Genomic DNA, 18,993 nt, shown 5'->3' on the forward strand with positions numbered 1-18,993 from the left:
GCCTGTGCAACTCGGTTTAGTATGGTTCACATAGCCACGTGCTCTTTGAAAACACAGGCTCGGAAGCCCTTCGGGAAGCAACTAGGAAATAGGAGGGGAAATTGTTAACCTCTTAGTAGTAAGAGTACTTTCTTGTTGCTGCTTTGCCCATCTGAGGCAATTACAAAATGACAGTGTATGACAGATTACCTCTTTATAAAATTTAGTAAGAATCTGAGAACAACTCTGATTTTTGGGTAATAGTTTTTTGCTGTAGAACAGAAATACATGTGAAGCTTTCCCTAGAGAGGCTATGTATGTATTGGTACGTTGTAATGCTTGAGTGCTCTAATTGATGCCAGACTTAAGATTTTTCCAGGCTTTCTTAGTGAAGAAAACTTCCTAAATCTGTGTCTTCAGATAATTTTTCCATTTGAGGTACTGTTAGGCTTGAACAGCTATGTAAGTTTCGTATATCTGCATCTTCTTTAAAGCACACACCCTATTTGAAACCTATTTCCTATATATTACCTGAGGTTATAGGATCCAATTGCTTTGGCCTTTTTCTCTGAAGATTTTTTTTTTTTTATGATGGGGTAAATGTGCCATTTATTCCATTCATTTCTCCTCTAGGAATTGTTTAGACCTTGGTATCCCCTCAGAGAAGTGAGTATGATGCCATGAGTTTATTAACCCCCCTCCCTAGGGAGGGTTGGCAGGGCTAAGCTAGCAGGATGCGAAATCTGTCAGGTGTTAGTTTGTGTTTCTAGAGCTGAGAACGTTTTCAATTTCTGCTGGAGAAAAGAAAATAAGACAAAATGAAGCAGAAATCAGTCCCATTTTTAGGCCTGCCCTCGGTTTTCTTTGTGACCCTGGATGGCGGTAGGCTGTTGGTGAAACCCTTACTGCAGAGGTTTCCTCTAGTATTTAGGATGCACAGCAGCATGCTTAGCTAGGTCAGTAATTTGTTTATACCTTATGCCAACAGATTCCAAAACCTTCATCTGAATATGCAGCTTAGAGATAAAACTGAAAACTTGTCTCCTACGTTTCCTTTTTACCTTCCTCTCTAACTAGATTTCTCATGGGTTGAGTTTTTCATGTCGTGAGCCTTGGGTAGTGCCAGGTTATGCGTTTGTGGCTGTGGAGGAGTGCTACGAATACTTATTTAGTCTTCCCTTTCCTGAAATAACTGTAATGGTTCTAAAATCAGCCAGTGATGTCTATTCAAGGCAGTTAATGACTTCAGATAGGGGAATCATTTAACAGAAACCATTATACTTCTCAAGAAGTCATTAGAAAGAAAGGCATGTAGATAAACAGGACTTCAGCCAGTGATTATCTCACTCTGAAATCTTAATAGATTAGCCATATAAATATTGTAGGCGCTGTCCTTGCAGCGAGTTCCCTGGAAGGTGACGATAAAATTAGCTTGTTTTGATGTTGCAGTAGCCTTCTTATCTGTCACAGAGCCGTCCCGATGAGAAGTTAGCAGACAAAGCTGCTATTTCATGGGGCAAACCCTCTTTTCCTTGCCACCCTCTTTCCCCCTCGCCTTTTCCCTCCACCGGCAGACTCACCACAAGTCCATTGGACTCGCAGAAATGTTGAGACCCATTTTTTGTTGTGACTTACTGAGCCATAGGAAAAATCTGTCTCCCTTATTTCTGCAGGAAACTGTTCCTGAGTAAGCATTTCCACACTGCTGCTCAGAATTGACGGGTAGTTGAGAGTCTCAGTACCTTCGGGTCAGCTTTAGAGAGGGAACAGCTTTCTACAGCAGGACTTGAATGGGTTGCAGTCTGAAATACAGCAGTGCAGGGGCTTCTCATCTCAGTGTGCTTTTTGTCCAGAAACAGTCGTCGCTCTTCAGTAGCAGAAGAAAGCCACCTTCTCTAGGATGGTGTTGAACTTGAATTTATGTTACAGAATAGTTTGTATGTGGCATAGCACTTACATAGAAGCCAGTCGGACTGTTTAAACCTTGTCCTACAAGGTGTTGGAGAAGACTTCTGACTGAGACCTTTTTTTTTATAGACAGCAGTTAGCATGGGTTTAATGCACATGAGTTGTTGGGCAATGGGACTTGCCTTGTTGGAGCGAAATGCAGGTTTGTCTGGTTGGTGCTTCCTCTTACTGAAGTAACCTAATCTTCCTGTGTGAGGGCTGAGTACTGATTGCCACGAGCGGTTGATCTTTAAAGTACGCCTGGTGCGCTTGTGCACATTGGTCAGATGACTTTGCCATCTAATAACAGTTACGAGGCTTTTTCTAGATGTTGTAGGAGAGCTGAACAGCACCACCCCATTGCAAGGTATGTGAAAGCAGGGATGAGATTTCCTTATGTGGTTGAAGACCAGCAGGTATCCTCCAGGCTGCCTGGCCCATATAAGAAGCTTTGAAGCACGCCTTCATACTGTTCTTTGCCATACTTGTCGTGGATCAGGGATGATTAGTGAGCTGTCTTGCTAGAGCCTGATGGTTGAGGCACCGTGTCTGCATTTCCCTGAGGAAAGATTCTTTACGGAGTCTTGGAGTTTTTCCCTAAAATAGTAATGTCATTTCACGTTAAAGGTGAATATGTCCTAGTTCATGTCCCAGATATTTTCCTGAGAGGAAATGTTGCTTTGCTCCTTGGATAGCAGAAGAAGGTATAAAGCACTTTAGAAAATGAAGTGTAAAAATGTCAGATGCAGTTTTGTATTTGGTCAGGAAAAGAGCTGTTTGTGGTTGTGGTTCTTAGCTCGGTGAGGATGGCAACGGCTGCGATTGGCTGCCGCTTACTAGTTAATCTGAGATCAAGGTGTACTTACCTTGTTCAATGACAACCTTGGGATAGCCTCGTGTTCCTGGTAAGCTGCTGCTTTTTTCTACGCAGCCCTCCTGTGTTTTGTGTGTCAGACCTCTTCCCGCTGCAGTTACTCCGAGTCGGAAGAATGGCAGTTTCCTCACGGAGAAAACCAGCTTGGAGAGTTTGTGCTGCTGTTGGCCGGCTGTGACCAAGCCGGTCTCTGCTTCTGTCTAAACAAAAGGAAAAATGAATGGCAGTTGGATATGTCACTGTCAGGCGTCCCGTATAAACACACAGCTGAAAAGCCACTTCAGATAGTTCCTTAAATTTGTGGCATAAAAGGAAAACATGACGAAGATCATGTGCTCAAATATTTTCTTTGTTTCTAAAGGAAGAAAGCAAACTTAGGCGGTATGTTTTGGTAAAACGAGTCTGACGGCATGACAATGGTATCTGGAAAGCGCTGCCAAGGAAAGGCTGTAGTTCAGGTGGCTCCTGTGATGGCTGAGGAACCCCTGACAAATGGTCTTCTTGTGGCTTTTCTTTTGGACGGAGAAAGTAAGTCCTGACTCCACTGCCAGATTCAGTGGGGAAATAGTATTGCAGGTGCCAAGAGGCGAGCAATGTCATCATGTACAACTGCTATTTAAGAAAGGAAGGAAAGTTGTTAAAGTTAAACCTTGTCCTCCCTCCCCAAAAGCTGAGGATCTGTAATGTAAATACTCTGAGACACTAATGGTCTGCAGGGACATGAGGACAAACTGTGTTCCTGATGTGTTGTTTTTATAACTAAAATACACTATATTTAACAAATAATGCAACTGCATGTTGAATTTAAAACAAATTTCCCTCTCTGACAAAGTGGAGAGCGCTGGCATTGAGTGACTTGTTTGCAAAGTAAAGGTTTTGTAGTGGTTAGGAAGAACATCAAAACCTGTTCTTACATGTGAGAGATGATATACATCTGAGAGAACCTTTTTTTTTTTTTTACTGAAATTCTCTTAATACTCCTTTATTTTTTACACTCTTAGTGGTGTTAGTAGTAAATTTGTTGGGAGAATGCAAGAAAAAATACATGTGAGTAGCAATTTATTTCTTAGAATTTGTGTTCCTTAGATGATTATGCCTGTACGGTTCTGTGTCTCCAGTCTTTAACGAAGAGGAGTACTGGGTGGTAGAGGATTTTGGTGGTCTTCTTGCGGAGGAGGCAAGCTTCTAAAATAGTGTCGAGCTCCCTCTCAACTATTTGGGTCTACTCCCATGTCTCATCTGTCCGGGACAGACAAAATGTCAGTCCAAACACTTCAGCTTGAGTCTGATACGAAGAAGTTGACCAGCTTGTTTCTTACACCATTGGCAGGAAACTTTGATACGTGGTTTACAATATTTTAGTTTTGAATTAAACATGTTCAATAAAACCTGGTTGAAGTTTCTTCTTGTGCCTGTTTAATAATAGATCTTTAACCATTATCCAAATACTTAAGAAAACTATTAAGCAGGTTGCATTTTATTTTTTTACTTCTTTACTCGTTTCTTTCTGTGTCTTCTGAAGGAATTGGAGTCAGTGACTACTTATAGCTTTGGAGAAGAGCGATGTTTTGACAGTCTTTTGATCTTGTTTTTTTTTTTTTTTTTTCCAATTCCTAGGATGGCCATGTGGAAGTGGCAAGATTACTTCTTGACAGTGGAGCTCAGGTGAACATGCCTGCTGACTCTTTTGAGTCTCCATTGACTTTGGCAGCCTGTGGCGGGCACGTCGAACTGGCAGCTTTGTTAATTGAGCGTGGAGCTAACTTGGAAGAGGTAAACGATGAAGGATACACACCACTAATGGAAGCGGCTAGAGAAGGCCATGAAGAGATGGTGGCACTGTTGCTTGGTCAAGGTAACTGTTGCGGTGCTACTGTGGGCTGTAATATAGGCATCTCCATATGTTATGGGAGAAGAAAAAAGCTGAGTTACTGTAATTTTTATTTCCTTCTTCAACAATTTCTGAACTCGCCCCACATAGACACTTCTTGAGAAATTAATGGGTTGGGGTTTTTTAAAGTGAAATATCCTTTGCTCTACTCATTTTGTTTGAAGTGGTCGTTCTGAATTGTTCTTTAGAACAAGTTTGCATTTTTCGGACAGACATGAGATAGTGAACACTTAATATGGGTAACTTGCACTCTGCACGATGGCCTTGGCCTATCTTCAGATGGTGTTATTGCTGAAAAAGCTGTAGAGAAGTGCTTTGAGGCCCTCAGAGGGGTTTCCGGAGTAGCTTAAAGTTGAAATATTTCAGTTGGATATGCTCTGGTTTTAGAATAAAATTTCTGCAGCTCTAGAAATGGCATCTAAGAAGATGCATTGTGCATTAGGAAATGGCTTTGTCTGCTGATACTGGTTTTGGTAACTAGTGTTTTCTGATTTACCTGTGGTGATGTGTTTTTGTTTTTTGAAGGAGCAAACATCAATGCTCAAACAGAGGAGACGCAAGAAACGGCATTAACTCTGGCTTGCTGTGGAGGTTTTTTGGAGGTTGCAGATTTTCTCATTAAAGCAGGAGCTGACATAGAACTTGGTTGTTCCACACCTTTGATGGAGGCTGCTCAAGAGGGTCATTTGGAGCTGGTGAAATATTTATTAGCTGCAGGTATGGAGTAATCTTTTTAAGTTTTGTAGACACTTACTATAACCTTAAGAGAAAAATACCTTTTTCCATATTCATAACATTTTCATTAGCAGCTTCTTGAAGTTTCTGGAACCTTAAGTAATTTACTAGTGGAACCTTAAGTTAGCTTTTGAAGATTAAGTTGAAGTAAACTCACTTGGAACTGACCTTGTAGTTTTCTTTGGGTTTTTTCTTATTCCTCTCGAGTATGATGAAATTGTCAGCTAAATAGATGTGGGATCGGAAGGGGGAAGTTAAACATTTGCTATCTGATATGGTCAAGATTACGAAGAGACTTGAATATTTTCTGTAATGAACTTGATAAAACTTACATGCGCATTCCTACCGCTTCAGGGGCTAATGTGCACGCAACAACAGCAACAGGTGACACAGCACTGACATATGCCTGTGAAAACGGCCATACTGATGTAGCAGATGTCTTACTTCAGGCAGGTGCAGACCTGGTAAGTCATTATCTTCTTAAAAACAACTTAATTAAGAAATCGAGTTATGAATGTCAATTTACTTCGTTTTGCTCCTGTGTTAATTGCTGAAAACTTACCAAGTTTGCTGTTAATTGTTATAGTTGTATTCAAACTACCTTTAACCTTTTCTTTTTAACTGAGAATTGGTGATGCTTTTCTAATGGATTTTAGGTTGTTTAATGACCTGAAAGTGCTTAGGTCAGTTGCATTACTTTAGCGGTTGATGTCTAAAGCATTTCCAACCCATTCAAGGTTGCTTGTACAGGAAAAATAGGGGATTTTATTCTTTTGTCGTGTGCAATCCTGACCAGTATTCAGCTTTGAATTGTTGAGCTGGTTGTGGGTTAATACTGGTATCTGCAAATTGTTTCTATTCCTTAAGCAGCAAACAATTGATAGTTCTGTTCTGATGTGATCTGTTTGGTGTACCATAATGGAATTAAGATGACAGAGGTAAATGGATTTGTACATTTCAGTAGGCTTATACACCAGTAAGTTATCAAAAAGTGAAGTTAAGCGTGACAGAACGCATTGTATTCAACAAAAATCCCCACCATGTGCTTGAGTGCTTCTTGTCCAGGAGCCTCAGACCTGTACAAAGGTAGGTAGATAGTTCCATTTGTCTGCAAGATACACTCGGTTCAAATGTTACTTAAATCTTTATGACTGTAGTTTGTGAGAGGCTAAAAGGGCATCTTCGATGTCTGCTGTCTCACCATTTGGAAAACCAAAAGGCTGAGTTGCATTCTTTGGCATGTGCTTATTTTGAATTTTAAGCCTTTCCTTATCTGCTCTAGGAGCATGAATCAGAAGGCGGAAGAACTCCTCTCATGAAAGCTGCGAGGGCTGGGCATGTTTGCACTGTTCAGTTCTTGATTAGCAAAGGTAAGAGCGTGAAAGGTTTTGGTTTCCCTGCTGTTGGAAACGCTCGAAGTTAAGAATATGTTACTACTACTGTAACTTCCCTGGATTTGTTTCAAATGTTTTAATTTAAGTAGGTCACTGGTTCTGAAACTAGGCATGTCATGATCACCTCTGGTTGCTGGTGAGATTAGTGGGAACTGCAGCTCCTTTTAAAAATAGTTATATTCCAGTCTCTAATTCCTAGTAAAAGCAGCAACGGTAGTTGTGGTTACTGGGTGTCTCCATGCTCTTGATGCAGCTTTTGAGCACTGGCTTTCCAGAAGTTAAACTTCAAGTGCCTGTTTGTTTCGGAGGTTTGACTGTAACTTGCTTTATGTTGTCAGAACTATCAGCCCCAGCCTTACATCACAGTTGAATGCATGGAGTTGATACAGAGTTTGGAATTGCTGTTTTCTCTCGCTTGAGCTGATAGTCAGGGATTTCTCTTGTACCTTCCTTGTGTGGCACAAAACTGGCCTAAAGCTTCCAGGGTGATGTAATTTTCCCTGTGTAGAACGTAGAGGAAAGAAGCAGAGCTGCAATTAGCCATCTGCTTGCTGATGCTAAGAAGCGTGGATCTGTGCGCTGGATCATGGCCTTTGGTTTTTGGTTTGTGTTTGTTTTTTGGTGGGTTTTTTTTTTGTTTTTGGTTTTTTTTTTTTTTTTTTAAGAGGCACAGCTCTGGCACAATTGTTGGCAAATGTAAAAGCAATAGGCTCACTTACTATGTGATGTTCCATGCTTAGGAACATAACCATTTGAACAGCGAGTTTGGAGTGCTAGTCCAGCTAGGGTTGCTTTTCTTTGGGGAGCCATATATGCCCAGAGTTGAATTCCCTTTAAAGACTTTAGGCAGCTGGCAAGACCTTGGGTTTAGTGGCTGTGACATATGAAATGGTCTTCTGATAACAGTAATAATTGACTGTTTTAATTTATCAGTTGTAAGACTGCAGCTGCGGAGAATGATATTTTAATATTTAAGGAAAAAGTTAACATCCTGTCACTTTTGGTAGAGGAGAACTGGTTGAAGTCTTTGGAAATAATCTTTCCCCCTCTGTTTTCGCAGGAGCCAATGTGAATAGGACCACAGCTAACAACGATCATACAGTGTTGTCGCTGGCCTGTGCTGGAGGTCATTTGGCGGTTGTGGAGTTACTGCTAGCTCATGGTGCTGATCCTACACACAGATTGAAGGTTTGTTGCTCAACTACCTTTTTGTCTGCTGAGGTAGTCTTTCATCTTAAAACTAACGACATCAAACGAATTTGCTCCTTCTAGGATTCTCTGTAAGTGGCCCAATATGGCGTGATTTAAATAGGAGTGAGATGCAAGAGGTATTTCCACGAACAGGCATTATGTTATCGAACATATTTATAGAAGTGAGAGTTAGGACGAGTGCAGGTGTATTGATTACCATGAACATAAAGGCTGTGCTCCAGTTGTAAGGTCATAATTGTGGAAGAGGAAGGAAAATATTAAAAAACACTAGTCAACTTGGAAATACTTAAGAGTCCTTAAGTTTAGATGTGGGCTTACTGCAGATTTAACGAGTACTGATTTAACATGGTCTTAGTATGTACTGTGTCGTGTCTCCCAAAATGCTTCAGTGTTGTCATGTTTTGATGATGCCGTTTTCTAATACTGTGATCTTTCCTTTTTTAGGATGGATCAACTATGTTAATAGAGGCAGCAAAAGGCGGTCATACCAGTGTGGTTTGTTACCTTCTAGATTACCCAAACAACTTGCTTTCTGCTCCTCCACCTGATGCTACGCAGCTAACCCCTCCATCCCACGATTTAAATAGGGTAAGATTTAAGGGCCAGTTGTCTGTGGATTTGTGGGGCTTTTCTGCATTTCATCTTGCAGCTTACTCAGAGTTTAAAGATGAGAAGAGTGTCATATCGTTTCACGAACTAGTGAACTGTAGGTGATCACACCGAAAATTACATTGAGCTGTTTTGAAAATGGTGAAGAGTCTTTGAGCACCTCTGTGTAGTGCTTTCATCGTTCTTCTTACTGCTCTATAAATATTATTGGATAAAATGATCAGTAAAAAACCCAGCAAGCAAAAAGATATGTTTTAATGAGGCTCTTCTTCAGTGTTACATTTATCGCCCATTGTGGCTTGTATTGACTTTACGTAGTATAGCACTGTACCGTGCCGAGATGAGTGTTGTTTGGCAAGTAGTTTCTTAGGTTGAAAATGCAAAGTGCATAAAAGTCAGACCATCTCAAATTGTTGACTATTGAACTCAGCATTTAAAAACAAATATTGAATGTTATTAGTTACCATGAAAGTCTGCTTTTCTAACAGGTTTTGTTTACCTTCTATTAAATTATAATTAGATTAGAGTATGAGAAAAGTAATCTGTTAGTATCCAACGTTTTAGGCTCCTCGTGTACCAGTGCAGGCGCTGCCCATGGTCGTCCCACCCCAGGAGCCTGACAAACCCCCTGCTAATGTCGCCACAACCCTTCCCATCAGAAATAAAGGTCAGTCTTAGTTCCGGAGCTTATTTTCTAAATATCCTTCCTAGGTAGAAGATAGAGGGTTGCACTTCTAGCAGAGTAGTTCCTATGAAGAGCGTTTATGGATTCAGTCAACGAAACGGCAATTTAATATTTCATTTTTTTTTTTTAAGGATTGCTTATCGGCCAAATACGAAGTATCAGTCATCTAACCCTGTAATCATAAAGCGTCAAGAAATCTGCCTAAGTAAATATGTTAAAACATATATTAGTCTGACATACTGGACTAATGCAAAATGTCACCCAGAAGCCTATACAAATTTGATAACGGAAGTTGTAAAAACAATGATAATCTCCATATCGTAGTTGATTTGATAACTCTTGTTTACTTAGGATAGTAGTCCTGGAGTGGGTTTGACTAATTCGATTGAAGGCGGAATTTCTTGTGCTATAAAATATTTAGTCTGATGTGGCTCAGGTCCTGCTAGGACTAAATTTGCATCTATTTTTATATCGCCATTTTGACACTTAACGCTTTCTGTACTTAAGAATTCTCTTCCAAAACAATTTTTGTCAAGGATCAGCAGTAGTGCAAATACAGGCGTGCATGTCATAAAATTAATCCTGTGTGTACACTTGTATTGTTCTGGAAATACAGCGAGGATGACTGGAAGAAACTGGGCACCTCCACTGACTCAGACCCTGAGTTTTGATTTGCCTTTCGCCCTTCAAAATTAACCGATTGTTCCTTCTCCAACCGCTGTGGCAGACCGTGTCAGCTGTGTTACTGTGGACTTCTTCATAAAAGATGAATTGGATTAGTCCATCGCTCGTTCTTACAGGAAGGCTGAAATATTTGCCTTGCCTGGGCAGAGAGCTGAGTTTTGACACAGGCAAAATTATGTCTGCTACGGATAAAATGTAGTGGCTAAACATACCCTGTTAGATCACGTTAAATAGACATGGCTATCCTGGGCTCTAGCGCTGTTTGTCAACTGAGCAAAGCTGGATACCTGTAGCGAAAGGATTCAGTAGTCCGAGAAAGCGTAGCGCTTCCTAAAATGTACCGAGTTAATCACAAAACCGGTGGCCTAGAACGAGTCACCTGTCCCTCGAGATGTTTTTTACGTCACTTTTGCTGTGCTTCAGGGCTGTAACCATACGTTTATGTCTTAACACGGTACCAGACGCAAAACATCACGTAAAGAGACAGCATATCCTTTCTTTTTGTTTCCATTTATCTCGTAGCACCACTTGATAGCAGCGGCTCTTGAGACAATCGCTTCATTTGGCAAAAGTCTAACGATTGTTGGAGTAAATAGGTCAACGTAGCGCAGGGTTATTTGGAATGTACGCGCAGTAATCTGTACTGTTAAAATTGCAATCCGACTGCTGTGTTAAAATTGATAGCGAGAGACGCGGTTTGCTTTGAGGGCCTTACAGTACACGCTGACCTTGTGTGGGTGCTGTGTCTTGGTGCATAACCGGCCATTTAGCATCCCAACAGTAGCTCTATAATGAGGATGCCATTCGTATGCACTTCCATTGGTTCTGAGGGGGTTTCTTTTTCACACAGCTGCTTCTAAACAAAAGTCCAGCAGTCATTTGCCAGCAAACAACCAGGATGTACAGGGTTACATCACCAATCAGTCTCCAGAGAGCATTGTAGAAGAGGCTCAGGGCAAGTTGACAGAGCTGGAGCAGAGGATAAAAGAAGCCATAGAGAAGAACGCTCAGCTGCAGTCCCTGGAATTGGCACACGCTGACCAGCTCACCAAAGAGAAGATTGAGGAGCTGAACAAAACGAGAGAGGAACAAATTCAGAAGAAACAAAAGATTTTGGAGGAACTGCAGAAAGTGGAGCGAGAGTTACAGCTGAAAACTCAGCAGCAGCTAAAAAAGCAATATCTAGAGGTAAAAGCGCAAAGAATTCAGCTCCAGCAGCAGCAGCAGCAACAGTCTTGCCAGCATCTGGGACTACTGACTCCTGTTGGGGTAGGAGAACAACTCTCAGAGGGAGACTATGCGCGATTACAGCAAGTGGACCCCATCTTGCTTAAAGATGATCCTCAGCAAGCTGCCGCGCAGACGGGTTTTGCACCAATTCAGCCTCTGGCGATGCCACAAGCTTTGCCTCTGGCGGCAGGTTCCTTACCTCCAGGGTCCATCGCAAATCTTACAGAACTGCAAGGTGTTATAGTTGGACAGCCAGTATTGGGCCAAGCACAACTAGCAGGGCTGGGGCAAGGAATACTGACAGAAACACAGCAAGGGTTAATGGTAGCCAGCCCTGCTCAGACGCTCAATGACACGCTGGATGACATCATGGCAGGTGGGTTTATATTGTTATGAGCAGGTATAATATTTGCTTGACCAGTTGAGGGTATGTCCACTTCTCTGTGTGTGTGTGTGTGTTTGTGTATTCCCGCTAGCTCTACGGCGAGTACCGCTAGCCTGCTCATCCCTGTCTTCAGGAGTTCGGAAAACTAGTTTTAACTTTTCCATTTGCAGGGTTGCCTTTCCTTTTGTTGAGCTAACTGGTGCTTGTTTGTCAGGTTGGTATGTCGGAAGTGGTGTTTTTACCTCCTTGGTAGTTTGGGGGGAGACGCGCTAGGCTCCAACAGTTCTGTCCGGGCCTGTTTGTAGCTCAGGACCAACATACGGACGATACCGGTTGGTACTTTAGACGAGGTGACTGAAACCTGACTTGGAGCGCTCAGAATAGTCTTTGAGCAACTACAGCACCACATCACGCCTATAATGCGTAAGGAACCTGTAGGCTTGTCCTTGGAATGAGAGCTGCTCTAGGTGGCCGTGAATAGTCTACCTGTTGGAAGCTTTTTCTTCTGTTTGGGGAAAAAAGGTGGTAATCCCATGACATTTAAAAATGTCCGCTCATAAAAGCGGCTCCTTTTCCAGCAAAAAACCAAATTTAGCCTTACCAAAATCTCAGTCTCTTCGGAGAATTCTTTACCCTGTGACATCAGTGCTTGAAGGTCTGAAGTAGTACGACAAAAAATGAAACAGGTTTTAAATATCATAGGAAATGAGAGTTGTTAGTGTTGCTTTCCTTTACACCTGCTTCAGTGGCACTTAATACCCTTTCTGTGTTAAAGTAGTCACTGAAATACTCATTTTGACTACTAAGATAAATACAGATTAACTGTTACGAAATAGTTCTAAAAAAATCACGTTGCTTGATGAAAACTTGCTGAGATGCTCTCGATGAAGCTGATGTACTTAAATTTTTCCAAGTGCTGTCTATTTTGACAAGACTGCTTTGTAAAACAGGTTAGGGTGAGGGGCAACTTGATATGTGAGAAAGTAGGTAAAAGGACATCAGTCATGAATTGATAGTGAAGATGTCTCTCAGGTGGAGCGGCTGGGATAAGTAACAATACCAGCTACTCAATTCAAGAGAGAGAATAATTGCCGTTCTCGGTTACTTAAGAAGAATCTGTGCAATGCACTTCAGTTGTGTTTAAAGATAACTCCAAGTTTGCGTTACGGCGTTTGTTATGTGATTACTTGCATATAACATCTAGGGAACCTGTGATTTTGGGTCATCTGCCGCGTACCCAAATGCTCATGTGTGGCTTTTTGGAAAGGTCAGGGATTTCCCCAGTGCATCCGAGTGAATGTTTTTGTACCGCTTAGTCCCCGACGTTGGTATGTGCGTGCACACACGCGCCAAGGCTGAATGGCCCTCCGGGAGGCATTTGTAGCGAGTCTGTTAAAAGCTGTACAAATGCGATGCCATCTTTGCTTTTCTGGGAAGTGGTAATTTTAGGGGTTTGGTTTTTCTTAAGTAAGAGCAGACACAGCCCAGGGTATACAACTTAAGTACCAGCTTGAATCCACATGTCGGAATTTAGAGCGGAGGTGAAATGGGCTCAATGTAACACAAAACACTTGAGTTTTGTTCCATAACAGAGCTGTGGCTTGCAGCACCAGTTAAAAAGAGCGAGCTTCACCTTGACTGTGCAAACTTTATCGAATGTTCACCTGTGTGCTTAATTAGTTGCAAACAATGAGTTTAGTTTTCCCATCGTAAGTACTTGTTTAAAACAAGGGCAGGTGTGCGAATGCTGGGATTTGTCGGAGGCGAGTACAAGACATGGGTATTACTGGAGAGGTCAAGTGTTGTTGCCAGACCAGCTCTTAAAGATTTCAGAGTAGGATTCCTTGTTACCAGAGAAGCTAATTGGTGTTACCAGAGCTTTACACAATTTGCCTGGAAACAGAGTGAGAGAATGTACCAAGTTAAGGGGTTTGGGGTTTTTTTTTAAGGAAAGAAATAGGGTTGGTTGAAAAATTAATAAATAATCTCTCAGTTATAACTTCGGGCTCCTTTCTAATCCTGCTGGAATTGATGACAAGCAACAGCTTTGCTCTCTAGCTTCAGATGTTGGACAAGTTCTTGGCTTGCTGTGAGGATAGTCAAGAGAAATATTTTTTAGGGTTAGTTATGTAACTCTTGAATGAAAACATCATTAACAATTTAACATTGCATATGATAAATGGTGTGTTCAGGATAGATGTTTTTAATACCAAACTTCTATTCAAAGGACTATTCAAAGGATTACGTCCAGTAATGGAGCCCCACAAAGAGCTTCAGGAATCTTTAAGCACTTGATAAGATGAATTCCTGGAAGCTGCTTTGTGGGTTGAGTTCAGTTTTAACTGTAACTGCTTAAATTAATACGTAAGAAAGAATATGCGTGGACTGTAAGTTCTCACAGAAACTCGTTACTGAAAAAAATAACTGTAAAGCGCCCGTATCACAGAAAAATCGGGAGCTTCTCTCCCATTTGCGGTCCACGCAGGAGCCGCAGAAAAGTGAGGATGCACGCTGTTACGCACTGGTGTAACTACAGCTGGTTGCTGGCGGTGGTTACGCTGTTCTTGTAAATGGATGGTAAATGCATTTAGACCTTTGTCATCGTAACATCTCTATGGCTGGGCATCTGGGTTGGCATGGGACTGAGCCTCTGGTGGCCCACCTTTCAGACTAGAACTAGTAATCATCAAGCCTACGGGTGCGCTGTGCTTTCCGGGCTGCAGCCGCGGGGCTGGTAGTGCATAGGAGCGGTGCCGTGGGTTCATATTTGAATTCAGAACCTGACTTTGACTCTTGTAATTCAAGGCATGTTACGCATCTGGAGCGTTCGGTATTGATTTTAAGCATGTGTGGCAGGAACACAACTTTTAATAACTTAAGATAGTACAGAGAAATTGGGGGCAGAGGAGAAGCTGATGTGGAACAAGCCTGTTGAGTTGGCTTCAAACAAGTTGGGAAGAAGTGGAAGTATCTAATATATATTTGTTGTAACGTGATTTTTTTTCTCAGTCCCTCATCTTCACTTAGTGCAATGCAATGTGAAACAGTTCTTTTATACATCTGCTGTTGACATTACAGGAGATAAGAAATAAATGCGTAAGAGCCGTGCTGTGCCCACTGTCAGACAACACTGGAAACAAACTTAATGGTCCACACAGAGATGAAATGGGATTGGAAAGGTGCTTGGGTCTCGGTTAACATCTTGCACTTGGTGAAAATACAGAGTAATCAAGGAAGGAGCAAACTTGAACAGCGCAAACAACCCCGTGTTCCTTTTCAAAGCGTCAGGCTTTTTTCCAGACACACCTTTTGAATTAGGACACGTAGATGAGTGAGGAAAAAAAATCCCTTTGGCTTAAATATTATGTATCTAGTATTAGTTTTCAGGCTTTTTAATTTGTCAGCTTGGCCGTTTTCTTTCTTCCCCAGGTACTGGGGCTGAGTTTGTAGCCAAGTGCTTCTCTGGCCAAGTGAGGCGGTTGGGCTTGGGGGAGAAGGGAGCAGCTGTGCGCATGTCTGCTTTTTCTTTTTCTTTTTTTTTTTTTTTAATTGAAGCTAAGATGAAAGTTGAGATGTCCAGAAAGAAGTCATTACGAAGAGCAGCTATGCTCCTAATATCAGTAAGCACAAAATAGGTTGTCTAACACCCAAAGAAAAGAGTTGGACTAGAGCAGACAAACGGTGCTTGGAGTGGGGGATTCTGACAAAGAAGGTTGACCTTATTTCATAATGTGATTAAGACTGGTAGCTGGTCCTGTACCAAGCTATATAATAAAATATTCCAATAGCTTTTAATACCTTTGAAGACTTAATTATCTCAGGCATGCAGTAATGGTGTTCTAGAATTGGAGTACAGACTTTTATTTCAATTTTGCCACCGTCTGTTAGAGTAGATGGAGGGGCAGAGGGGAAAGGTAAACCTTTGCCTTTCAGTGCATTTAGATTTGATGCCCAAGCTCGTTGCTGACTCTTTTGACTGCTCAAGACTGTTGCGAAAACTTTTTTTGGCTTATTGAAAACTTTTAATATTTTAGTGTTGACACAGTAAAGATTCTATTCCTTGCCCTTGACATGTCCATTACATACGACCTTTGCACAGGTGATGTTGAAATAAATATATTGAAAGTCATTACCCATAAAAATTAGTATCTTATCTCGGTGAAATGTGCTATAAGGATATGAACCATATTTTTCCATGTACAATTGCTGAAGCACGCTTGAAATATATTTTATATGAGAACTGTAAGTCAACATGCATATTCTTCTCTACTAGCATGCGTAAAATCATTTATATATGGGTTGTACAATAAAGGTTTCCTTCCTTGTGCAAAGAGGGATGTTGGCTTTTAAACATGTCTTTTTTTTTTTTTTTTTTCCCCTCACTGCAACACCGTTGGTATAAAAAATAGACTGTACCTGAATTAAGAACTTGCTAACCACTTTGATTTTTTAATTTTTTTTTAAGTCTAAGAACTTTAATAGTACCTCCTGTAATGAAGAGATGCTCCCCAGCCCCTGTGGTGGGACTACAGCAGTAATTCTCAGCAGCTGTTTAAAATACATGTGCTACTCTAGCAGGGTTAACTTTTTTAATTTGTGGATTATTTGATGATCGTGCTTTTATATCACCTGGTTTAAGCATTATTTGGATAGTTTCCAGTCCATTTTATTGTCTTTATCAGGTTTTTACCATGTATCAGAATATTTCGGCTCAGCTTCTGCATGTTTCTTTTAATCCATACCTAGTGTGATTTTTCTTGTAAGATGACAACAGTTTTCAAAAGGCACTTTGACATAAAGATCAAAGGAGTGTCAATTTTAATTTACTTTTAAATGTACAATTAATCATACTTATTGTGTTATAAATTGGGGGGAGGTTGTTTTTCTCAGTGATGTCTATTAGCCTCTTAACAATTTGGAATAGGAAGTCCAGAAATTAAATGAGTAATGGAGGAAAAACATAGCTGCCTTGCAGAGGAGGGACTATACAAACTGGCATGTTCAGATGCAATTTTGATGGCATCTGTTGAAAAACTTACCACTCCAAATAAAATATAGAGCTAATTATCAATGGCTGGCAGTTAGGGACGCGGCTGATAATTAAATCCATTTGAAAAATGAACAGGACTTTAAAAGTTGGGGACAAAGGGGCATTATTTTGGTGTTCCACAAGGTTACTGGGTGGTGTGTATTAGATGAACACTGGCAATATGTGGAAAGTGCATTTCTTTCATTTTGTCCTTAAAAGGGCTTTTGTCAACTTGACAGGAGGAATGTGCAGTAGTTGACTTTCTCCTTTGCTCATCAAACCTGGGAGAGACCTGTAGAAATGCTGGAGAAAAGGCAGGGGGGAACAATTGACTTCTTTGGAGGAAAAAATAAACAGTAGGGAGATGGGAGATTTTCCCTGAAGGCTGTAGGTTCAAGTTTGCTCTGTACTTGTAAACATTCTATGTATGAAATGAATTTCAGGGAAGTGTGGCAGTCATTGCTATTTTGTGTCATGTCAGTACACTGTCATCAACTGTAAAACGGCATTACCTTTTGCTTACCCTGACAACATTGACCAAAGTTTCTGCAAAATGGCTGTTAAGAAGCTTCCACTTCTCTGGTTTCAACAAACTCTGCCATGTGAGCATCCTGACACCAGCACTGTTGCGCTTTTTCGTTATGTTAATAGGGGCCGGGAGGGTGGGGGGTGAAGGCTGGACAGACCTTGATATGAGAATCTTTAAACTGTTTTAAGAAAAATTGCACAGACGCCCATTGATTGGACTTGTTCTGCAGCCCTGCTTCTAAAGGTACGGAACTCTGGGTCCAAATAATGGCGGACTTGTTGCAGGAAAGATGTTTGGGTTAAAAACAAAAACAAAAAGCAAACTGATCCAGAAAAGCCACAAAACAAACTCAAAACTCTTTTTTGTGGTGGGCTTCTAGAAAACATGCCAATCGGATACTTACCGATTCCTTGGATTGAATACAGTTAACCTTTTTCATAGTTGTTAAATTCAAAGAGTTAAAGGTTCAAAGATTGGGTTAAATGTGTGGAAAATATGTATTTGTGGAAAATGAAGTTTTTTCGGGAGTTCTGTGTCGGTGGGACGTCTGTCCCACTGTCCATTTATTGTCACGTTAAACTTTTGAAGTGAGGTGTTTTGCTTTTACTAAGTGTAATTATTCTGTTCAACAGCAGTGAGCGGAAGAGCATCTGCAATGTCAAACACTCCCACCCACAGCATTGCAACTTCTGTCTCCCAACCTCAGACGCCGACTCCGAGTCCCATCATTTCTCCTTCAGCCATGCTACCGATCTACCCTGCTATAGATATCGATGCGCAGGTAAGCCTGCCGTGCTCACTGCACCGCCGATGCCCCAAGGGGTTTTGCTGCTTCGTCCTGAATAATTCAAAGATAGTAAACAGCTCTCATCGTATAATGAGTTGGGTTCTAGAGACTTGATTTGCTGCTTTTAGAAAGCCTGTACAACTCCCCGGAGAGTTGCAACCCACTTTCCTCTGTGCTCTCGCTGAACAAAAGAGAAAGTCTTTGAATGACTAAACGCTTGTATTTATTATTTCTTTGTTGTTGGAGTGATTATGAGAAACAGCGAAGTTGTCTTCTGACAGAAATGAAATATTTTTCTGGTCTGATACCCTAGCACAAAAATAAGCCCTAAAATGTTGTACGCTGTTCTTTTCCACTTGCGCTTGAAGTTGTTGGCCAGTGATGACCCAGCTTGACAGAGGCATGAAAGCATTGAAACTAATAATTTCTGTAATTTTTTTAACAAGAGGAAATATTATAAGGTCTCGTTTCCACTAAGAAAAGGCATTTCTATATTGCAAATAAATTTTAAAAGGGCTACTTTGACTTGCAGGTATCTGGCCATCAAAAAAAGCATGCATGCAGTAACTAGCATAGATGGATGCATAGCTCTAGACTGTACATGACAGCGCTAAGACCTGGGCAGTGTGGAGAAGAGGAAGGGCATGGGATTGTGGAGAAAGAGTGAGAAACCTGTGGAAACCCAGTCTTGTCTGCTTCAGTTGCTCGTGACACTTGGCTTGGTTCCTGCTGTGATGGTGTCCAGGAGCGGTTGCCATAAGCTGGCCGGCCCCGTTGTTGGCTGGTAGACGCCAGTGCAGGTCACTGTTACCATAAGTTGCCAACTACCCTGGGTCAGAACAGAGTCGAGTAAATCGAAGTTCTCATAGGAGCTAGGAAATGAGGGTTTGGGGTGGTTTTGTTATTTTGGGGTGTGTTGTTTCTTGAGAAGGGAGTGAGATGTCCTTTTGGTCAGTCCCAGTGCTGTAACTGACAGTGCCAGTAGTCCTCTGAGTTTCTCAGCTGCTTTTTCAAATAGGGTGC

The 18,993-nt window shown here is 41.3% G+C and overlaps 1 protein-coding gene across 1 annotated transcript in view; it reads left to right on the forward strand.

The window, feature by feature from the left end:
- The window catches only part of ANKRD17 (ankyrin repeat domain 17), a 92,412-nt gene that overhangs the window by 51,592 nt on the left and 21,827 nt on the right, over positions 1 to 18,993 (forward strand). The window contains exons 8-16 of the mRNA XM_082483031.1: positions 4,418 to 4,655; positions 5,217 to 5,408; positions 5,781 to 5,890; positions 6,709 to 6,796; positions 7,881 to 8,008; positions 8,477 to 8,620; positions 9,206 to 9,308; positions 10,861 to 11,616; positions 17,816 to 17,964. Of these exons, the coding sequence (XP_082339157.1) occupies positions 4,418 to 4,655; positions 5,217 to 5,408; positions 5,781 to 5,890; positions 6,709 to 6,796; positions 7,881 to 8,008; positions 8,477 to 8,620; positions 9,206 to 9,308; positions 10,861 to 11,616; positions 17,816 to 17,964 (1,908 nt within the window). The remainder of the gene's footprint in view (positions 1 to 4,417; positions 4,656 to 5,216; positions 5,409 to 5,780; positions 5,891 to 6,708; positions 6,797 to 7,880; positions 8,009 to 8,476; positions 8,621 to 9,205; positions 9,309 to 10,860; positions 11,617 to 17,815; positions 17,965 to 18,993) is intronic.

This window comes from Vanellus vanellus (genome assembly GCF_965231255.1).
Source record: "Vanellus vanellus genome assembly, chromosome: 4".
In the NCBI taxonomy this organism is placed as follows: domain Eukaryota; kingdom Metazoa; phylum Chordata; class Aves; order Charadriiformes; family Charadriidae; genus Vanellus; species Vanellus vanellus.